This window comes from Miniopterus schreibersii (assembly GCF_964146895.1).
Source record: "Miniopterus schreibersii genome assembly, chromosome: 1".
Taxonomy (NCBI): Eukaryota; Metazoa; Chordata; class Mammalia; order Chiroptera; family Miniopteridae; genus Miniopterus; species Miniopterus schreibersii.
This window is the reverse complement of record NC_138101.1, coordinates 82,939,237-82,958,131: the sequence shown is the minus strand read 5'-3', so window position 1 is coordinate 82,958,131 and position 18,895 is coordinate 82,939,237. Positions and strand designations below refer to the sequence as shown.

The 18,895-nt window shown below is 36.8% G+C and overlaps 1 protein-coding gene across 1 annotated transcript in view; it reads left to right on the top strand.

Moving 5' to 3' along the window:
• Positions 1–2,718: 2,718 nt before the first annotated feature.
• Positions 2,719–18,895, top strand: part of SPAG6 (sperm associated antigen 6) — a gene marked incomplete at its 3' end in the record, with an annotated part of 62,942 nt that continues 46,765 nt past the window's right edge. Inside the window, 4 exon segments of the mRNA XM_081158577.1 lie at positions 2,719–2,809; positions 16,277–16,388; positions 16,390–16,411; positions 16,413–16,433. Coding sequence (XP_081014703.1) covers positions 2,755–2,809; positions 16,277–16,388; positions 16,390–16,411; positions 16,413–16,433 — 210 coding nt within the window. The 5' untranslated portion in view covers positions 2,719–2,754.

The following is an 18,895-nucleotide window of genomic DNA, read 5'->3' as shown; positions in this document are numbered from 1 at the left end:
CGAAGAAAAAATAACATATATGTTAAAATTAACAAAATTTCTTTTAGACAAGTGTAGAATATATTCTCATGATAATGGGATTTTCTGAATTTCCAAAGCTAATTTTTAAAGAGAAGCAGAAGAGGGTTTTTCAACTGGCTTTATACTGTCATCTTTTTGAGTCTCACTTGCATAAATAGAGGAATGCAAAGATGATTTGAAGTTATATAAGATTAGCTTTTTCAAAACAGCTGACATCTTCCAAACAAATCTTTCTTTGACACATTTTTGCAAGTTGTTTAGATGTTTCATTCTCAGTCAAATGTATAATTTAATGTGTCAAGTACATTGTATATCTGTATTTAAAGTCAGCTGGTACTTTAAGAACTTTATCTGAAATAGCATTTTTTAAAAAAACCTGAAATATCCCTTTAAATCGTTTTCTTTCTCAGTGCTTAACTTTTAGATTGTGGGGGCATTCAATTAACTTTGTCAAAACAATGGTATTTTATTTTAAAGTTAGGAAGTTGAAAAGTGGCTCAGAAAACAGATTAGCTTTCTTGGTAGTAAAAGTAATCTGTTGCCATATTTTATATTTGAATTACTAGCAATTTATATATATGTATATTATAATCATTCCTTGTTACATTTATCCACTTAAGTTTAAAGACTTCTGAAAAAAGAAAGAATTAAGGAGCAAGGATCTAGCTTCTTTAATATCTTCAATTTCAGATATAAGGTAGGAATCCTATATTGTGTTTTATCAGGGACAGTCCAATGTAATCCATAGACATTGTTAATGGCAGACTCTCAGAATCTGTGGTTAAAAATATATTAGATACCACTTGAATTAAAGTTTTCACTTTGTAGCATTCCATAAATAGACATGTTTATAGGTTTACACCTTTTTCACCCCTGAACTCTTATCTCAATATTTTTAAAGTAGAAATACATAGTAAAAAAAGAAAAGAATCACTAGTGATAGTAAAACAATCACTAAAAATGGCAGCTGTACTAGCTTTGGAGTTTGATTGTTTAAGGACTGAAACCAATTATGGAAACTTTTAGTTTTAAGGGGGCTTTTTTTCATAATGCAACAAGGAACTGAAAACAAAATTACAATGAAAGTTTATTTGCAATTTTAATTACTTGTACAATCTGTTTCCCTCCCTACATCTCAAAAAGGAAACACACAACAACTTTAATTTTAAAAACTCTGTTTCCTTAGGGAAACATGGAGATCATGGTGAAATTTAAGCCTTAGAGTTAAGTGAAGGCATTGTGGGTATCACTGGCTTCTGAATTTCAGAGCAAAAGACAGGCACCTGCCTTACTGAACATACCGCTCTCTCTCTTTTTGTGGAACATTTTCCAACTATTTGGGGCTCCACAAAATATCACGACTTCATCAGAGAACTCAAGTCAGAATGAGATCTCCAATATTGTTTTATAGGACTCACCCAAATAAAAGAGCCAGCTAAGTCTGCATGCTCCCTTCTCTTGAAGAGGAGATATCAAGAGGTGTCTGGTCTCGGCACTGCTCAGCAGCAGTGGCTGTCTACTCACTTGACACCTGGTGAAATTGTAGTTTCTGATGAAGAAGCATTTTAAGTTGACACCCGTGATTGAAACATTTGGTATACAGTTTTTAGAGAATCTGGAAACCAGTAATAGACGAAGTGCCTACTTTTTGTTAAAAGACTCAGTAAAGAGTTAAAGTTATATAAACTAGGGAAATCTGGTAACAATCATTTGAATTAAGACTTTCCAGGTAAAGATTCTCCCCCCCCCCTTTTTGGGGTGGGGGGAATGTCATTCAGCAACAAAATAAAACCTAAATTTTAAAAAGTGAAAATGTTTAAAAATCACACGAAAGTGAGGAAATAGCACAGGTAGAAGGAGGAGAGAGTCAGGGAAGGCAGGACACTCATCACATTGTTTCCTCCCAAGCTTTTCTCCTTGACTCTTAGGAGTGCTTACTAAGTGCTTTCAGGGCAGCATAATTCAGGGCATGGTCGGCGTCGTTTTGACCCACCAGGGAATTCTGAAACCGAGATGTGAGGTATATAGGAGCTGGACTAAAGGGGGAAGCATCTGACTTTCAGGTTGCATTGACAAGGTGTTGATCAGATCCTCCAGTGCCACATGTGAGATTTCTCTTGACTGTGGAAGCCGAGACAGCTCCATTCCCCAGTTTCATTGCCTCGCTGCACTTGCACAGGGCTTTGTCGGCTTTGGGGGCTCTCGGTGCAGTCAGGCAGCTGCGTGGGTCTGGGATCGGTTTGTAAAGAACCTGTGCTCCCCGCCGACGCCCTACCCATCAGGGCAGTGGCACTTGCGCTGCTGCACTCCTGCCTCGGATGGGCGCATTTGGCACGTCGGGGGCGCCCCTGCCGGCGGAGTGCCCCCGGGGCTGGCCGTCTTCTGGGGCGCGGGCCCCGGGCACTGACGTCGCTCCCGGGACTGGCCTTTGCAGCCTTCCTGTTCTGGCTGAGAGGACCGGCTCCCGTCGGAAGCCGAGTCACTGTCGCCGTCGCCGGGTCGGCTCCTCGGACTCGCAGGCGCAGGCTGGGCGCTGACGAGCCCGGTCGCCCCGAGCTGTGGCCGGCGCGGAGCCGGGGCACCGTGACGCGGAGGCAGGTGCTGCAAGGGAGGGGCGGGGGCGGGCGCCCCGACGGCGGGCGGGGGAACCGGGGGACTGCGGGCGGCCCGCCCACCGCGTCTCTCTCCGCAGTGTTCGAGCAGTACCAGAAAGCCCGAACCCAGCTCGTGCAGATGGTGGCAGAGCTGGCGACCAGACCCCAAAACATCGAGACCCTGCAGAACGCAGGTGAGCCCTCACCTGAACCCGCGTCGCCCCGCACCCCGGGGCTGTGTCACCTCGTGCCCCCACCTTGCCCTGCGCCTGAGTCGTTAGTCACCCGGGTCCTCAGCCCTGCCGCCCCAGTCACCCGTATCCCGGGCCTGTCGCCGCCCTGTGCCCCCGGGACTCTCTTGGCACCGAGTCCCCGGTTCCCCTCCTCAGCCCTCGGCATGCCCGGGCCTCCTACCCCACCCCTGTCCCCTGCTGGCTGAGTTTTGGGGAGAAGGGTAGGGATTGGAGGACAGTGTCCCTAAATTCCTCCAGTTCACTGCGAAGGTTGTGGGAGCATTCAGGCTCTTTAGGGCAAGGAGGGCCTTTGGGGGTGAGGCTCACAGGTTGGTGTGAGGGGCCCACCATCCCTATTTCCATCTTGATCGCTACCAAGCATGTGTCAGGTTGAAAGTCGAAGCTAAACGAATTGCCTGGAAGTCATTTTAGGTGAATGGGAATCTCCCCTAATCAGACCCGTTTTATCCGGGTGCCCAGACACTTCACCCTGCCTTTGATCACCTTCGACTTCTTCACACCAAAGGAATTCCACAGCTTTTGACACACTATTTCTCTTCTTGCATTAGTGAAAGAGCCATGATATGCCTGAATATTTTCCAGGAGATCCAAAGCCAGTCAAGACCTAGCTTTGAGGAATCCTTAAGGTGTTAACATTTCACCCCTCAGACCGAAATCATGCAGACTAGAGAGGGAGAGGAAGAGTGAGTGTGTGTGTGTGTGTGTGTGTGTGTGTGATTTGCTTTTATCTGTTAATAAAGAAATAAGATAATTGTGACCCTCCTCTCCTCCCCTCCCCTTCCCTCCTCTCTCTCACTCTCTCAGCACGACTCCACCACCATTTGAATTCAAAGTAAGATAGCATTTTGTCACTACTGCATCATGAGAAACCTTTAATTTATTGGATATGATCTTTAAAATTCATTTAAATTAGCATTGAATTTAAAGAAAATTAACATATTGACAGGGCAAGAATGTTTAGACATAGTATTTACTTGGGGTTTTTTTTGGAATTACTGCTGCATCTAGATGTTTTTTGTTTTGTTTTGTCACTGGGAAGGATTTTGGATATTCCCTATATGTTTTTATTTGGGGTCAGGAGATGCATTTAGAATGGAGAAAGTGAATTTTCTAATCATTTAAAAAACTTTTTATTTAGGGATAATTGTAGGTTCACATGTAGTTGTAAGAAATAATACAAGATGCCATATACCTCAAAACTGTGGTATTATATCACAACCAGGATGCTGACATTGATAATTCATTGATTTAATTCAGGTTTCCCCAGCATGACTTGTACTTATTTGTGTGTGTGTGTTTGTGTTATACAGTTTTATTCTGTGTGCATCCATCACCACCATAGTTAAGATAAAAAACTCATCACCACAAGGATGCCCCCTGTGCTGCCCCTTTATAACCACACCCACCTCCCTCTTGTCTATAACCCTGGGCAACCACTAATCTGTTTTCCACTTAAAAATTTTTGTTATTTCAAAATTGATAACCTTTTGTTCTGCAATTGTTTCATGTGGATTAGTTTACTTTCTTCTGTGTGTGTATGTGTGTGTGCTTTTATGCACGCTTGTATAATCCTCAAAGTACTCAAAACAGTGCTGGACAGACAATGTTTCATATATACTGACTAATTAAAGTTTATTAGAGCATATTACATTTTAAAAATGCACTTTTAAAAAAGGCTTCTCCCTCCCCGCCAGCCAGTCCTACTCAATGGCCTTTGTGAATGTACACTTGCTACTTATATTATGTTAAAAATTTGATACTGAAATGTGAAAGTATAGATAACACTTAAGATACAGAATATCATGCTTTAGTATATTAGTGGCAGGTTTTCTCTTCTCATAAGTGTACAATGTAGAATATATTATGGAATTTAATCAATCCAAACTGTTAGGCTAAGTGATCACCAAAGTAAAAGTGACTTAGATAAGACATTTTAAATAGCCATCTATTTCCACTTATAGTATGGCTTATGAAGGAATGGAGTACAAAAGGAATATAACTTAATGTTTTAAAGTGACCTTCACTTGACTAATGTCTTTTTAAAAATTATTTATTCATTTTTATTGAATTTATTGGGGTACAGTTTTCAAGTGTACAACTCAATCAAACATTATCTGCACATTGCATCATGTGCCCATCCCCCATTTTTCCCACCTCCACCTACCCCACACCACCCTTCCCCTCTGGCTATCATCACACTTGTCTGTGTCTAAACACACACACACATATATACATACATATATATATATATATTATTAATCCCTTCACCTCTTTTATCTAGCCCCCCAACCTCCCACCCCTCTGATAGCTGTCAGTCTGTTCCATGTATCCATGCCTCTGTTTCTATTTTGTCTGTCAGTTTATTCTGTTCATTAGATTCCACATATAAGTGAGATCATTTGATATTTGTCTTTCTCTAACTGGCTTATTTCACTTAGCACAATACTCTCCAGGTCTATTCATGCTGTTGCAAAAGGTGAGATTTCTTTCTTCCTTCCTTCCTTCCTTTCCCTCCCTCCCTCCCTCCCTCCCTCCCTCCCTCCCCTCTCCCTTCCTTTCTCTTTCTCTCTTTCTTTCTTTCTTTCTTTCTTTCTTTCTTTCTTTCTTTCTTTCTTTCTTTCTTTCTTTCTTTCTTTCTTTCTTCTTTCTTTCTTTCTTTCTTTCTTTCTTTCTTTCTTTCTTTCTTTCTTTCTTTCTTTCTTTCTTTCTTTTTCTTTCTTTTTTCTTTTTTTCTTTCCTCCCTCCCTCCCTCCCTCCCCTCCCTCTCTCTCTCTCTCTCTCTCTCTCTCTCTCTCTCTTTCTTTCTTTCTTTCTTTCTTTCTTTCTTTCTTTCTTTCTTTCTTTCTTTCTTTCTTTCTTTCTTCTTTCCAGCTGAGTAGTATTCTATTGTGTAAATGTATCACAGCTTTTTTATCCACTCATTGACTAATATCTTGATGGGACACTAAGATTTTTCTTTTCCTGAGAAATTTATTTTAACATAGTTCATGTTATCTAGATTTAATTTACACACTTCTTTAGTTATTTTAAATAGAGACAGATAATGAATATTCTAATATATTCTTTTAATTAAAAAATAACCTGTAAGTTTGGTTATGAAAACTTTTCTTAATAGTCAATTAACTTAAACATTCAAATGGTTTATTCTTTTTTAAAAATCACCTGGTTTTAAAAATGCTTTTGAATGATCCACTATATGTATGCATCAATTATATATTCTGATCAAGCTTTTTTCCCCCAGTCATGTGATTTCATTTTGGTAGCCTAAGACACTAGTACATTTTATTCCTGACTTTGACATAATTTCTGCATACCTGGGAGGCTTTTGTTTTCTTACTTTTTATAATAAACTATTTAAATACATACCATGTATTCAAGATAATGTGAAAACCATTTCCATATAGGCATAATGATAAATTAGTAGTTCAGTTGTTAAGAATTTTTGGATTTATTCACTGTGAAAGGAACTTTAAAGGTGAAAATTATCAATGGAATTTTATTTCATTTTAAATCTCTGCTCTTTTTCATTGTGTTTTTATGTGCTAATGAGAGGATTTGCCTTATTAATATGTCCAAAAGGAATTACTAAAGCAAACAAAGTGTTGCTTATTTGAAAACTACAGTTAAGCTCTTTTTCATATTTCTTTATGTAAGTATAAACATGTATGTTCCAATCATTTCATCTAAAGTATATATAAATTGAACTTACCATAACTTGTATGCTCTACATGCTCACTCAGTTCAAATCCCACATATATAGATGGTGGTTGCTGTGACCTAGTCTGGAGTCAGGCAGTTGCATTGGTTTAATACAGTAATCACTGAAGACAGCTATAGTAATGTTAATGGTAGAATAATATCAGTTCAGCAGATTATACCCATTAATATGCATTCTAAACCTGGCAATAGGCCAGTTTTCATTGGAAAATGATAAATGCTATATAAGTTATGTTAAATAAGTAAATAAATGCATGCTGTGCTTCCTTTCCCTCTTAGAAGAGTTGCTAGCTTGTTCAGTGAGTCAGTCTCTCGGTCTCATCTTCCTCTCACTTCTCCCCACTCAAAAATGACATATCAGGTGTGGTAGCCCTTCACTCATAAACAGCCAAGTTAACAGTGAATCACCAAACAAAATTTAGATACTAACTATAGCATTAACTACAATGAAAATATAATAGGTTACTTTTGATCATAATGTAAAAAGACTATACATATGTTTTGTGATTCATTCTGACCTTTTAAATAAATTATAAGACTCTGTGCTGTAAGGGATATAACATCTAAAATCATAATTGACTGGATAGTTATGACAGTGAAAAAACATTCCACAGAAAACAAAACAAACAGACATGTGATACCACAATTTATGATTTCTTAATCAAATGCAGGGATAGTGGCCAGAAGTATATAATCACAGAGGCTAGGAGAAACCAAATCAGGTCCTGAAAATTCTTACTCTAAAAAAGTGCAAAGGAGGAACATTTAAATATTTTCAAATAAAAAATGTCTAGTGAAGGAAAATGAGAACAAGGTGTAAAATTCATCAGTGTCATGAAACTTGCTTCAGTAAAAGTATAATCATGTAAATGTAATATCTTATTATAGAAATAATAATTTTAAATCTATTAGAGTTGGTAAGTGTAAATGGAGTTACTCTGTGATAGAACAGGTAGTGCTTAGAGTAGTAAAATCAAAGTGAATGGTGGTTTCTAGAGCCAGGACCCCAAGTTTTTCAGTAAGAGTTAGCTGTATATTCAGAACTGTGCTAGGTAATTTGAGAAACAGGAAAGAAGTATAAGGCAAAGCTCTGCTCTAGAGATGCTTATTATTTTACTATGGAGATAAGACATTTATTCACATGAAACAAACTAGAGAACCATGTAACATGCTATGTCAAGGATGGCTGCTGTGCTTTGCTTGACTTTGGGAGTATCATTTATATCATGATCTATGTGAGTGGCATCCCCCGGATTTGTGCAGTACACAGCCTGCTCAGCCATACATGGTGGACCTGGAAATTATTCAGCCTTCATTTTCATTTATTTCCCTGAGAGTAAGTAGTATAAATAATAAAGCTCCGTTTCGCCTCCTATTTCACTTAGGATAACATCACACAATCTTAATTTGACCTATATCCAAATTTGATCTGGCCCCAACCAAACTCTCCAGTTTTATCTCTTGCCATGTTCCCCTCGCACTTGACATTTCATGCCGGTCTGAATTTTTCATGAATTTTTCATGTCTCCTTCAACAGCCTGCCTCAATCATGCATCCCTTGTCCAAGCCAGAAACCGGGAAGTATCGCCGATTCCATCTTCTTCACACTAATCAGTTTGTCTCCTAAATATCTCTTTAGACCTTTCACTTTTCTCTTTGCTGTTCTCCAGGCTATATTCACATCTGGTCTAGGTTCCTAGAACAGCTTCTTAAGTGGGCTTCCTGCCTCCAGTCTTGTCCACTTTTATCCTTTCTTCCCAGTGTAATCAGAGTGATCCTTCTTTACAAAGTACAAATTTGGTTCTGTCACTGCACTGACATTAATGTTCAGATATAATGCAAAATACTTCAGGATTTTGGTTTCTGTTCATTTCTTAGCCTTCTGTCTCCAAACTTCTCTCTCCTCTTTTGCACTGTAGTCATACTGCATTCTCAGTTTTGTCAACACATCAAACTGTTTTTGGTTCTGAGCTTCATTTAAATAGTTCTTTCTGGTTGGAATAGTCTCCAATCCATTTACCTCTCTAGTCCCTCCACTTTTTTAGCAGGCAATCTGCCCAAAAGCCTTCAGATCTCAACTTAGATGTCACTGCTCCCAGATTGCCTTTTCTGTGTTCTTTAAAGCCTGGATTAGATGCTCTACTGTGTGTCTGCAGAGCACAATCTACTTCTTATTTAGTTGCATACATCATAGTGTGTTGCACTTGTTTATTTCTCACAGTTCCTTTATAAGTTTCTTGAGGTCAAAGACAATTGTGTTTTTAACACCTCGTCTTAATAGATATTTTTTCAATTACAGTTTACATTCAACATTCTGTATTAGTTTCAGATGTACAGCACAGTGGTTAGAAAATCATGTACTTTACAGAGTGGTCCCCCTGATATTTTAAGTATCCACCTGGTCCCATACATAGTTGTTACAATATTATTGACTATATTCCTTATGCTATTATTTATATCTCTGTGACTATTCTGTAACTACCAATTTGTACTTCTTAATCCCTTCACCTTTTTCACCCAGCCCCCCTAACCTCCCTCCCCTCTGTCAATTGACACTCTGTTCTCTGTATCTGTGAGTCTATTTCTATTTTGTTTGTTTGCTTGCTTTGTTCTTTATATTCCCCATATAAGTGAAATCATATGGTATTTGTCTTTCTTTGTCTGACTTATTTCACTTACCATAATACCCTCTAGGTCCATTTCTGTCATCACAAAAGGTAAGATTTCATTCTTTTTTGTGGCCAAGTGGTATTCCATTATGTATGCACACCACAGCACTTTTATCCATGATCTATTGGTGGGCACTTGGATGGCTTTTATATCTTGGTTAATGAACATGGGGGTACATATATTCTTTTGAATTAATGTTTCAGATTTCTTTGGATATATTCCCAGAAGTGGAATCACAGGGTTATGATGCAATTCCATTTTTAATTTTTTTGAGGAACCTCCATGCTGTTTTCTACCAGTCTGCATTCCCACCAACAGAGCATGAAGGTTCCTTTTTCTTCACATCCTCGCCAACACTTGTTGTTTGTTGATTTATTGATAATAGCCATTTGGACAGGTGTGAGGTGGTATCTCATTGTGGTTTTGATTTACATTTCTCTGATGATTGAGCACCTTTTCATATGTCTATTGGCCATCTGTATGTCTTCTTTGGAGAAGTGTGTGTTCAGGTTTTCTACCTACTTTTTAATTGGGTTGTTTTTCTGGTGTGCTGTCTGTGTTCTTTATAAATTTTGGATATTAACCCCTTATCGGATGCATGATTGGCAAATATCTTCTCCCATTCAGTAGGTTGTCTTTTGATTTTGTTGATGGTTTCCTTGTTGTGCAGAAACTTTTTAGTTTGATATAGTTCCATATGCTTATTTTTTTCTTTTGTTTTCCTTGCCCAAAGAGATATATCAGAAAAAATATTGCTTCCAGAAATGTCCAAGATTTTACTGCATATGTTTTCTTCCAGGATTTTTATGATTTCAAGTCTCACATTTAAGTCTTCAATCATTTAAAGTTTATTCTTGATATGGTGTAAGAAGTTGGTCTAGTTTCATTTTTTCTGCATGTATCTGTCCAATTTTCCCACTACCATTTATGAATAGACTGTCTTTACCTTATTGTATGTTCTTGATACTTTTGTCATAGATTAATTGACTGTATAGGCATGGATTTATTTCTGAACTATCTATTCAGTTCCATTGACCTATGTGTTTCTTTTTGTGCCAGTACCATGCTGTTTTTATTACTACAGCCTTGTTGTTTGTCCTGACTCATGTTCCTAACACTTTAGAAATTTTCCCTCATTTAAATTCTCACAACAATTTTATGAGGTAGTTCTAGAATTTACCATTTTTTTATATATGGTGAAACTGAGACACAGAGATGTTAAAGTAACCTTGCTGATCCCCACAGCTATAAATTGGAAGCACCCAGATTTGAACCCAGTCAGTTTACCTCCAAATACAGGACTTTAATGACCTTAGTCTATTGTCTGTCAACATAGGCAGTCATGTAATAAGCAGGACAAGTGATTCCTTCTATTTTAAAAGCATGAAGTTTCTTTTATAGTCCCAATGGACTCCAAACAGAATGCCTGAGTAGGTAGTAACACTGGCAGTCAGAGGTGATTTCTTTGCTGTGCATTGATTAATTGTGTATAAAAACCACTTCTTCTAAAACTTGAATGAACTAGAGTGGCAATTTCATAATAAGTGGTCATATAGAAAGTAATTTTAGATAAAAATAAAACATTTGTTGGAACTTACATTTTTAAAGCTTTGAAAAATTTGCAATAATAAATTTTGAACATGTTTTATAAGTTTATGATAATTTTAAATAAAATTGGAAATAAAGAATATATATGGTAGAAATCACTTCACATTTAAGTCAAAAAATATAAAGTATGACATCAAAGGGTAATACCAAAAGAGTAAAAAGACAGCTCACAGAATGGGAGAATATATTTGCAAAGCATATATCTAATAAGAGATTAATATCCAGAACATATGAGAACTCCTAATATTCAGCCAACAACAAAAAAACTCCAAACAACTTGATTCAAAAATGGCCAAAAGATTTGAATAGACATTTCTCCAAAGAAGTTTTAAAAGTGGCCAATAAGCACATGAGTAGATGCTCAAAATCACTAGTCATTAGGGAATTGCAGATCAAACCATAGTGAGATACCATTTCATACACATTAGGATGGCTATTATAAAAAGTCAAAACAAAAATAAATGTTGCTGAGAATATGGAGGAATTGGAATCCTTGTGCTTTGCTGGTGGGAATGTAAAATGCTGCAGCCATTGTGGAAAACAGTTTGGTGGTTCCTGAAAAATTAAACATAGAATTACCATTTGATCCAACAATTCCACTCCAAGGTACACACTAAAAAGAATAGAAAGCTGGGAAGCAAATGGATACATGTACAGCAATGTTCATATGAGCATTATTTACAATAACCAAAAGGTGGAAACAACCTGAATGTCCATCACCAGTGAATGGACAAACAAAATGTTGTGTATACATGCAATAGAATATTATTCATCTTACAAAGGTAATGAAATTCTGGTACATGCTACAATAGATGAACCTTGAAAACATGCTAAGTTTGAAATAAGTGAGACAAAAAGGGACAAATATATGATTCCACTTATATGAGGTATTTACAGTAAACAGAAAGTAGAATACAGGTCACCAGGGGCTGGGGGGAGGGAGAAATGGGGAGTTAGTGTTTAATTTGTATAGAGTATCTGTTAGCGATGATGGAAAGTTCTGGAAATGATAGTGGGTGATGGTTACACAACTGTACTTAATGCCACTGAATTATACATCTAAAAATGGTTAAAATAATAAGTTTTGTTCTGTATATTTTGCCACAATAAAAATAAATAAAATTGAAAAACAAAACAAGGATAAGAAATAACCAGGGCAACCAGAAATTGTTACTATGACTTAAATGGGCCCGAAGGCCCAGTTTACAACTTGTTTTTAAAGAAACAAAGTTGAGATATTAAATATCTTTATAAACAGAAGATTGAGGTAATATGTATATAAATTATATATATGTAATATGAGAATGAACGGGTAACTTTTTTGTCTTTGGAAATGTTTGACATTCCCTTTCTAATTTACATATGCAGCAGGCATGCAACATCAAAGTAGTTAGGCCTCTGTTGTGTTGAAAGAAGTTAGAGGAAAGAGCTGTGATTATTTTGAGGCTATTCTATAATCTCCTGCACTCGATTATTTGTTTCTTGGGAGTAAGAGCTGCCTTGACTCATGTGTGTAGTTCTATTCCTTGCCACTTGGTAAACCCTGATCAGGGTCAGCAAGGCTGTTTTTGTTTTGGGCATAACTGGATTGCAGTGTAGGTATTGGTACAGCACTGGAACAAGAGAAATAGAAACGGAGCTCAAAGCTATAAAGTTGAAGGGGGATTGTAAAGATTTCTCCTATAAGTTAAATTTCAAAAATAGTTTCACACTTTTTATCAGTTTGTATAGAGTAGACTAAATTGTTTTATAAATATTAGAGTACAATATATGAATTATTTTTAATATTAGGTATTAGATCATGCTGGCTCCTTCAGTGGAGGCCCAAAAGAGGTCATTAGCTGCTCCCCAGAGACCTAGTGTATCAGATAGTAGATCAACTATTCCAACTACTGTAATTTTTGGACTCTAAATTTTCATGCATTCCTCACTGATGATCATTCACTATGGATTCCTAATGGACAGGCAGGTAAGGAAAAATTTCTTTTCATGTTATATATACTTCTTTTCCCCTCTCCTCTCCTCCCCTTCTCTTCCCTTCTGTCCCTTCCTCTCCCCTTTTCCCTTTTGTCTCTCTGTGTCCCTTGCTCATTACCTATATTTTTAGGACAAACCTGTAATTAAATAACAAAGTCTCCATGCTTAAACTGTGTAAGAGAGAAAAATCATGTGCCTGGGGACTAATAATGATAAGGCACTAAGAGGTGATTTAAGGAGTAGAAATTAGGGGCCATATTTTCTATAATAAGAATGATCTTATTCAAATGATATTTTACTTTTTATTGAATTTATTGGGGTGACATTGGTTAACAAAATTATATAGGTTTCAAGTGTACAATTCTATAATACATCATCTGTATATTGTATTGTGTGTTCACCACCTAAAGTCTAATCTCCTTCCATCACCATTTATCACCCGTTTACTCTCTTCTACCTGCCCCCCCTCCAAACAGATATTTTAAATGGAAACTTTAGCTTTTACTTGTATAAGTTCAGAGATTAAAAAATTTTTAAAAATCCTCATTATGCTACTGTCTAGACTAAGGAATACAGGGAAACTATGATAGAGCAGAAGTTTCCATGCCGAAGCCTAACTTGGATGTTGAATCAGGAGTAGAAGGGAAGGGATTATGTGTCATTTTATTGACGTTATTTTTCCTCAGCCAGATGGAGGAGAAAATACATATGGTATTCCTTTGACAAGCTAAATACCTTTTTAATTGTCTAAGCATACTTATACTTTACACTTTTTTGCCACATTAATGTATTTATTATGAAACTTTAAATATATGTTAACAAATTTAGCTTTTCTTTTTTTAGCTTTTCTTTTTTAAATGATGCATATTTACTATAAAAATATCAAGTTATATTCAACAACAAATAACAACCCAATTAAAAAAGGTGCAAAGGACTTGAATAGACATTTCAACAAAGAAGATGTGCACATGGCCAGTAATCAAGTGCATGAAAAGACACTCACCATCGTTAGTGCTAGGGAAACGAAAATCAAAACCACAGCGAGATACCACTTCACAGCTATTAGGATGCCTATTATTTTAAAACAACCCAGAGAGTAAGTGTTGGTGAGGATGTGGAGAAATCTGAACCCTTGCAGTTTGCTGGTGGGAATGTAAAATGGTGCAGCTTCTGTAGAAAATCATTTAACAGTTTTGAGATGGTGGCATTGATTACACATCATTGGAATTGTACAATAAAAATGGTTTAAGTGGTAATTTTTATGTTATGCATATTTTACCACAATTTTTTAAAAAAATGAAGTAATAAAGCAAACTACAAAGGAGATCAGCAAATTGTTTTAAACCCAACTTTCTAGGAAGGACCCATGTTAACACTTGGTAGTAGTTGTAATACCTAATTCTGTGCTTTAAACTTTTTTTTGTGAGAGATTTCAGAAAGTACCTCTATGAAAAAAGTACATATAATAATATAAGCAACACTTATGAGCATAGGCATGTTGATTTGTCTGATAGGAGCTATGACCCGGGCATGAGCAGGAGTGCTTTGTGCCTGCAAAGTTAACCAGCTGGTGTGGGATTTAAACTTGCAACTGTGGCCTTGTATAAGACGATCTAACCAAGGAAACTTAGACATAAAAATGGTCACTAAGTGAAAAAGGAAACTATGAAAAGCCACAGGTCACATCATTAAATGTATCTGAGATAAGCATCATTATGCTCAGTTTATGTTACTTGGTAGTACTATTTATCTTACTTTAGTCTAATTCTAAATGTTATTGTAAATGTTGGGTTTTTTTTTTATTCCATTTCAAATGTTTCTGGATGTAACATTATAAAAGAATATTGGTAATATATGCTTTTATAGATCACTGGAATATGTTTTTATAGAAAAGATGTGATAGCATCAGTTGAATAGCCTGCTGTAAATTACATAAAGTTTAGAAAGTAAAGGAGCACTTTGTTCCAGTTTGAACTCCATCATTACCTTTCTTGTAACCTTAGACTAAAACACCATCATTAACATCATTACTTTTCTTGTAACTGTAAAACACCGTCATAAAGCACAAATAGCCATTGGCTATTTTATATATTGTCTAATAAGGCAAAGTTAATATAAAGAGTTGGAATATTCAATAAAATGACCAAAATGCAATTATTATTTGTCTTCCTTTCCCTACCTCCTCAATTTTAATACATATTATTTATTTAGCAATTATCAATAAAGAATATCAGAATTTCTAACCTTGCTCCACCATTTATTACTTGTGTGACAATTTTTTTAAACCTTTTTTTTAACCTCAATTTTCTCATCTGTAAAATAGACATAATAATAGGGCCTCCATCATAGGTTTGTTATGAGAAATCAGTGAATTAATATGGAAAACATATCTTTAAAACAATGCATGCATATAAGTGCTCCATAAATATAAACTATTTTTATTATTATTGTGAGGATGATATACTGACTCTGAATTCAATCCTAAAATGAATATTATCAAACCTGATAATACAATATACTTTTTTATGTCAAATAATTTATTTATTTGGAGATAATGTCAGAAATGTGATTTGCAGCCCTTCATGAATATGAGGTCCTAGCCAAATGGCCCTCCTAGCTCCCCTGGCTCTCAGATAGATCCTAACAAAAATTTCTGTAACAAACTCTAAGTTCATTTGGAATCAGAGAAAAGACCCAACAGTCAGAGAGAGGGAAAAAAATAAAACACAAATGAAAGACTTCATTGAGAGGAAAGAATCTGAACTCAGCCCTAAAAGATAGAATTGCAAAGGCTGGGGGATGGGGGTGGGGGAATCAGCCCTGCCCCCCTTACGTGCTAGGCATTATACCATGTGCTTCACAACCTCTCTTTGCATTTGTCCGGACAGCCCTGTCAGGTCACATAGCTAGTATTTGCCAATCAGGGATTTAAACTCTTCTCTAACCCCAAAGCCGTTCTTATTTCCACACTATGCTGCTTCTTTGATAATTACAGATTGTATTATTCTGTATTTGGCCAATTACATGCTTCTAAATATCCCATTCGTTTTTTTTTTGGTTGCTGTTTTTAATCCTCGCCTGAAGATATTTTTTCCATTGCTTTTAGAGAGAGTGGAAAGGAGAGAGAGAAAAGGAAACATCAATATGAGAGAGACACATAGCTTGGTGGCCTCCCATAGGCGGCCTGATCAGAGCAGGATCGAGTCTGCAACCCAGGTACGTGCCCTTGCCGGAACTGAACCTGAGACTCTTCAGTCTGCATGCTCTAACCACTGAGCAAAACTGGCTAAGGCCCATTAGTTTTTAGGGCTAAATTTTTGTTTTTGTTGATTTTTCCCCTTAATTTTCTTATTTGCACATATACTGAAGTGTGTGTTTGCTTTTTAATGTAAATTTTGATGATTTGTGTTCTTTCATAATTTAACTCAAGTGTAGTGTCTTTGCTGAGGCCTCTCCTGGATGTGGTCCCCACAATTCAACAGACTGCTGCTTTGGCTCTTGGCAGGCTGGCTAATTATAATGACGACCTGGCAGAAGCAGTTGTCAAGGGACATTCTTCCACAGCTTGTTTTATTTGTTGCCAGAAGAGAATGTAAGAATTTTTAAAAAGTTATGTTTTGGACTTAAAAAATTGATAGTTTAGGTACATTTGCAGGCTTGTAGGCATTAGAAGTATTAAGATGTTAATAAACATTCAGTTCTTTGAACTGAACATACTAGTATCTTTAGGGCATTCTACTTTGAGGCTGATATGCAGCTTTCCCTCATTATTGTTAACGTAAAGAGAAAACAGATTTTAAAATGTAATGGAATTATACATAAAGCGGTATTTCTGTGTATTAAAATTATAGGATCAGCCTTAGGTATATAAAGCCTTAAGCAAATAAAAAGTTGTTTACAGAAATCTTTATATACAGGTGAAATTTGGTTAATGGCAACTATAAGAAATTGCTTTAAAGCAAGGGGGAGAGAAGCATCCAAAAGGAAGGAGAATGTGTTTAATGGAAGGTTTGATAAAGCATTTTTACCAAGTATGAAAGGATGTTAGGCCCCTTGAATGGTCATTTAAGAGTGCCCCACTTTCCCCCCTCTGTCTGTGTGGTTCCACTTTGTTTCTGTACAGCACCACCAAAGTAGTTAAGGAAGGATCTTCCTGTAGGTAGGGTCTTGGACTCTTCATTCCATTCTGCTAGTTTATCATAACCTAACCTAGGAATATATCTTTCTTGACATATCTTTAAGGCTACATTCCTATTTGTGTAACCAAAGGACAAACGATCCAATTAAAAGTGGTCAAAAGACTTGAATGGACATTTATCCAAAGAAGATATACACATGGCCAACAAATATGAAGATACTCAACAGCATTTAGTCCTTAGGGAGTGCAAATCAAAAGCACAATGAGCTAGCATGTTACCTACTAGGATGGCCATAATAAAAATGGAAAACACAAGTGTTAGTGAAGATGTGGAGAAATTAGACCCCACATACACTGCTGGTAGGTGCATAAAATGGTGCAGCTGCTTGGAACAGCTTGGCAGTTCCTCAGTAAGTTAAACATAATTATCATATGACCCAGCAACTCTACTCAATAGTTATATTTCCAAAAGAGTTGAAAATGAGTGTTCAGACAAAACTTATACACAAATATTCATAGCAGCAATATTCAACAACCAGAAGAATGACTGGATAAACAGAAGGTGAGGTATCCATGCAGTGGCATATTTATTATCAGTCATAAAAAAGGTGAAGTACCAATATACGCTGCAACATGGAGGAACCTTAAGAAGGTTATGCTGAGAGAAAGAAGCCAGACACAAGGGCTACATATTAAATGATTCCATTTATGTGAACTGTCCGGACAATGCGGATCCACAGAGACAGAAGCAGACCAGTGGCTGCCCAGGCCTCGGGGCGGGAGGAGTGACTGCTTAACACACAGGGCTCTTGTTGGGGTGATAAAAATGTTCTGGAACTGGAAAGGTGGTTGCACCACATCGTGAATGCACTAAATGCCACGGAATCGTATACTTTAAAATGGTAAAAATGGTAAATTTTATGTTATGTGTATTTTACCAGAATTTTAAAAAGTAAACACAAGTCCTAATTGTTGACAAATTTGCCTTATTTTTATAAATTGGAGAGTCACTTACTAATGACTGTTTTACCCCTACAAGGAGTCACAGAAATTTAATTTTTCTTGTAGATACTCCTTCTGTCATCAAAACTGTTAGACTTTCTTCTTCCTGGACTTTTAACTCCTTCCTTTGAGGACAGAGTGTGTATTTTGTATCCCACATAGAAGGTTCTTAATAGAAGTTTTCTAAGTGGAATGATGTCCATCAGTTGAAGAGAGACAAAAATGTGTTAGGGCAGAAAAGTGACAAGAAACTGAGAATGTGAAGCATTATTCACAGGCTTCTGTCTCCTTCACCTGCCAGTCCTTTAACTCATTTCTTGCAGGAGATTTAATTTTTCTTTACCAGGTACAAAGTCCTTTGGTTTTTCTTTTTCTTTTTTTCTTTTTTTTTCTTTAAGGAAATTCCTTTGGTGAGAAATGGGAGAGAAGAGAGGATTTGGGGAAAGCAGAAATTAGGAGAAAGGGGAATGAGATCAGAAAGTGTGGGTTACAGGCTCTGAAGTCAGTAGTGATGATTAATACCCAAAAAATTATCTGAGAATTTGAAAATTCTACAATATAAAAAGTCAAATTAGCTTAAGGTAATGATAAGAAATGTATTACCATTCTTTTTCCACAATTATAAGATAATAATCTGTGGAGAACTGGCCAGTGTGACTCAGTTGGTTGAGTGTCATCCTAGGGGAAGGTCTCCGGTTCGATTCCCAGTCAGGGCACATACCCAGGTTGCGGGTTTGATCTCTGGTCAGGGTGAGTGTGGGAGGCAACCACTGTTTCTCTCTCTCTCTTGCTCTCGCTCTTTCTCTTTCTCTAAAGTCAATAAAAATGTTTTTTAAAGAAGAAAATTGGTGAAAAGCTACTTTAAAACTCTATTCTAATTTTTACAATAAATTAGTAGGTATTTGGTTTCTGAC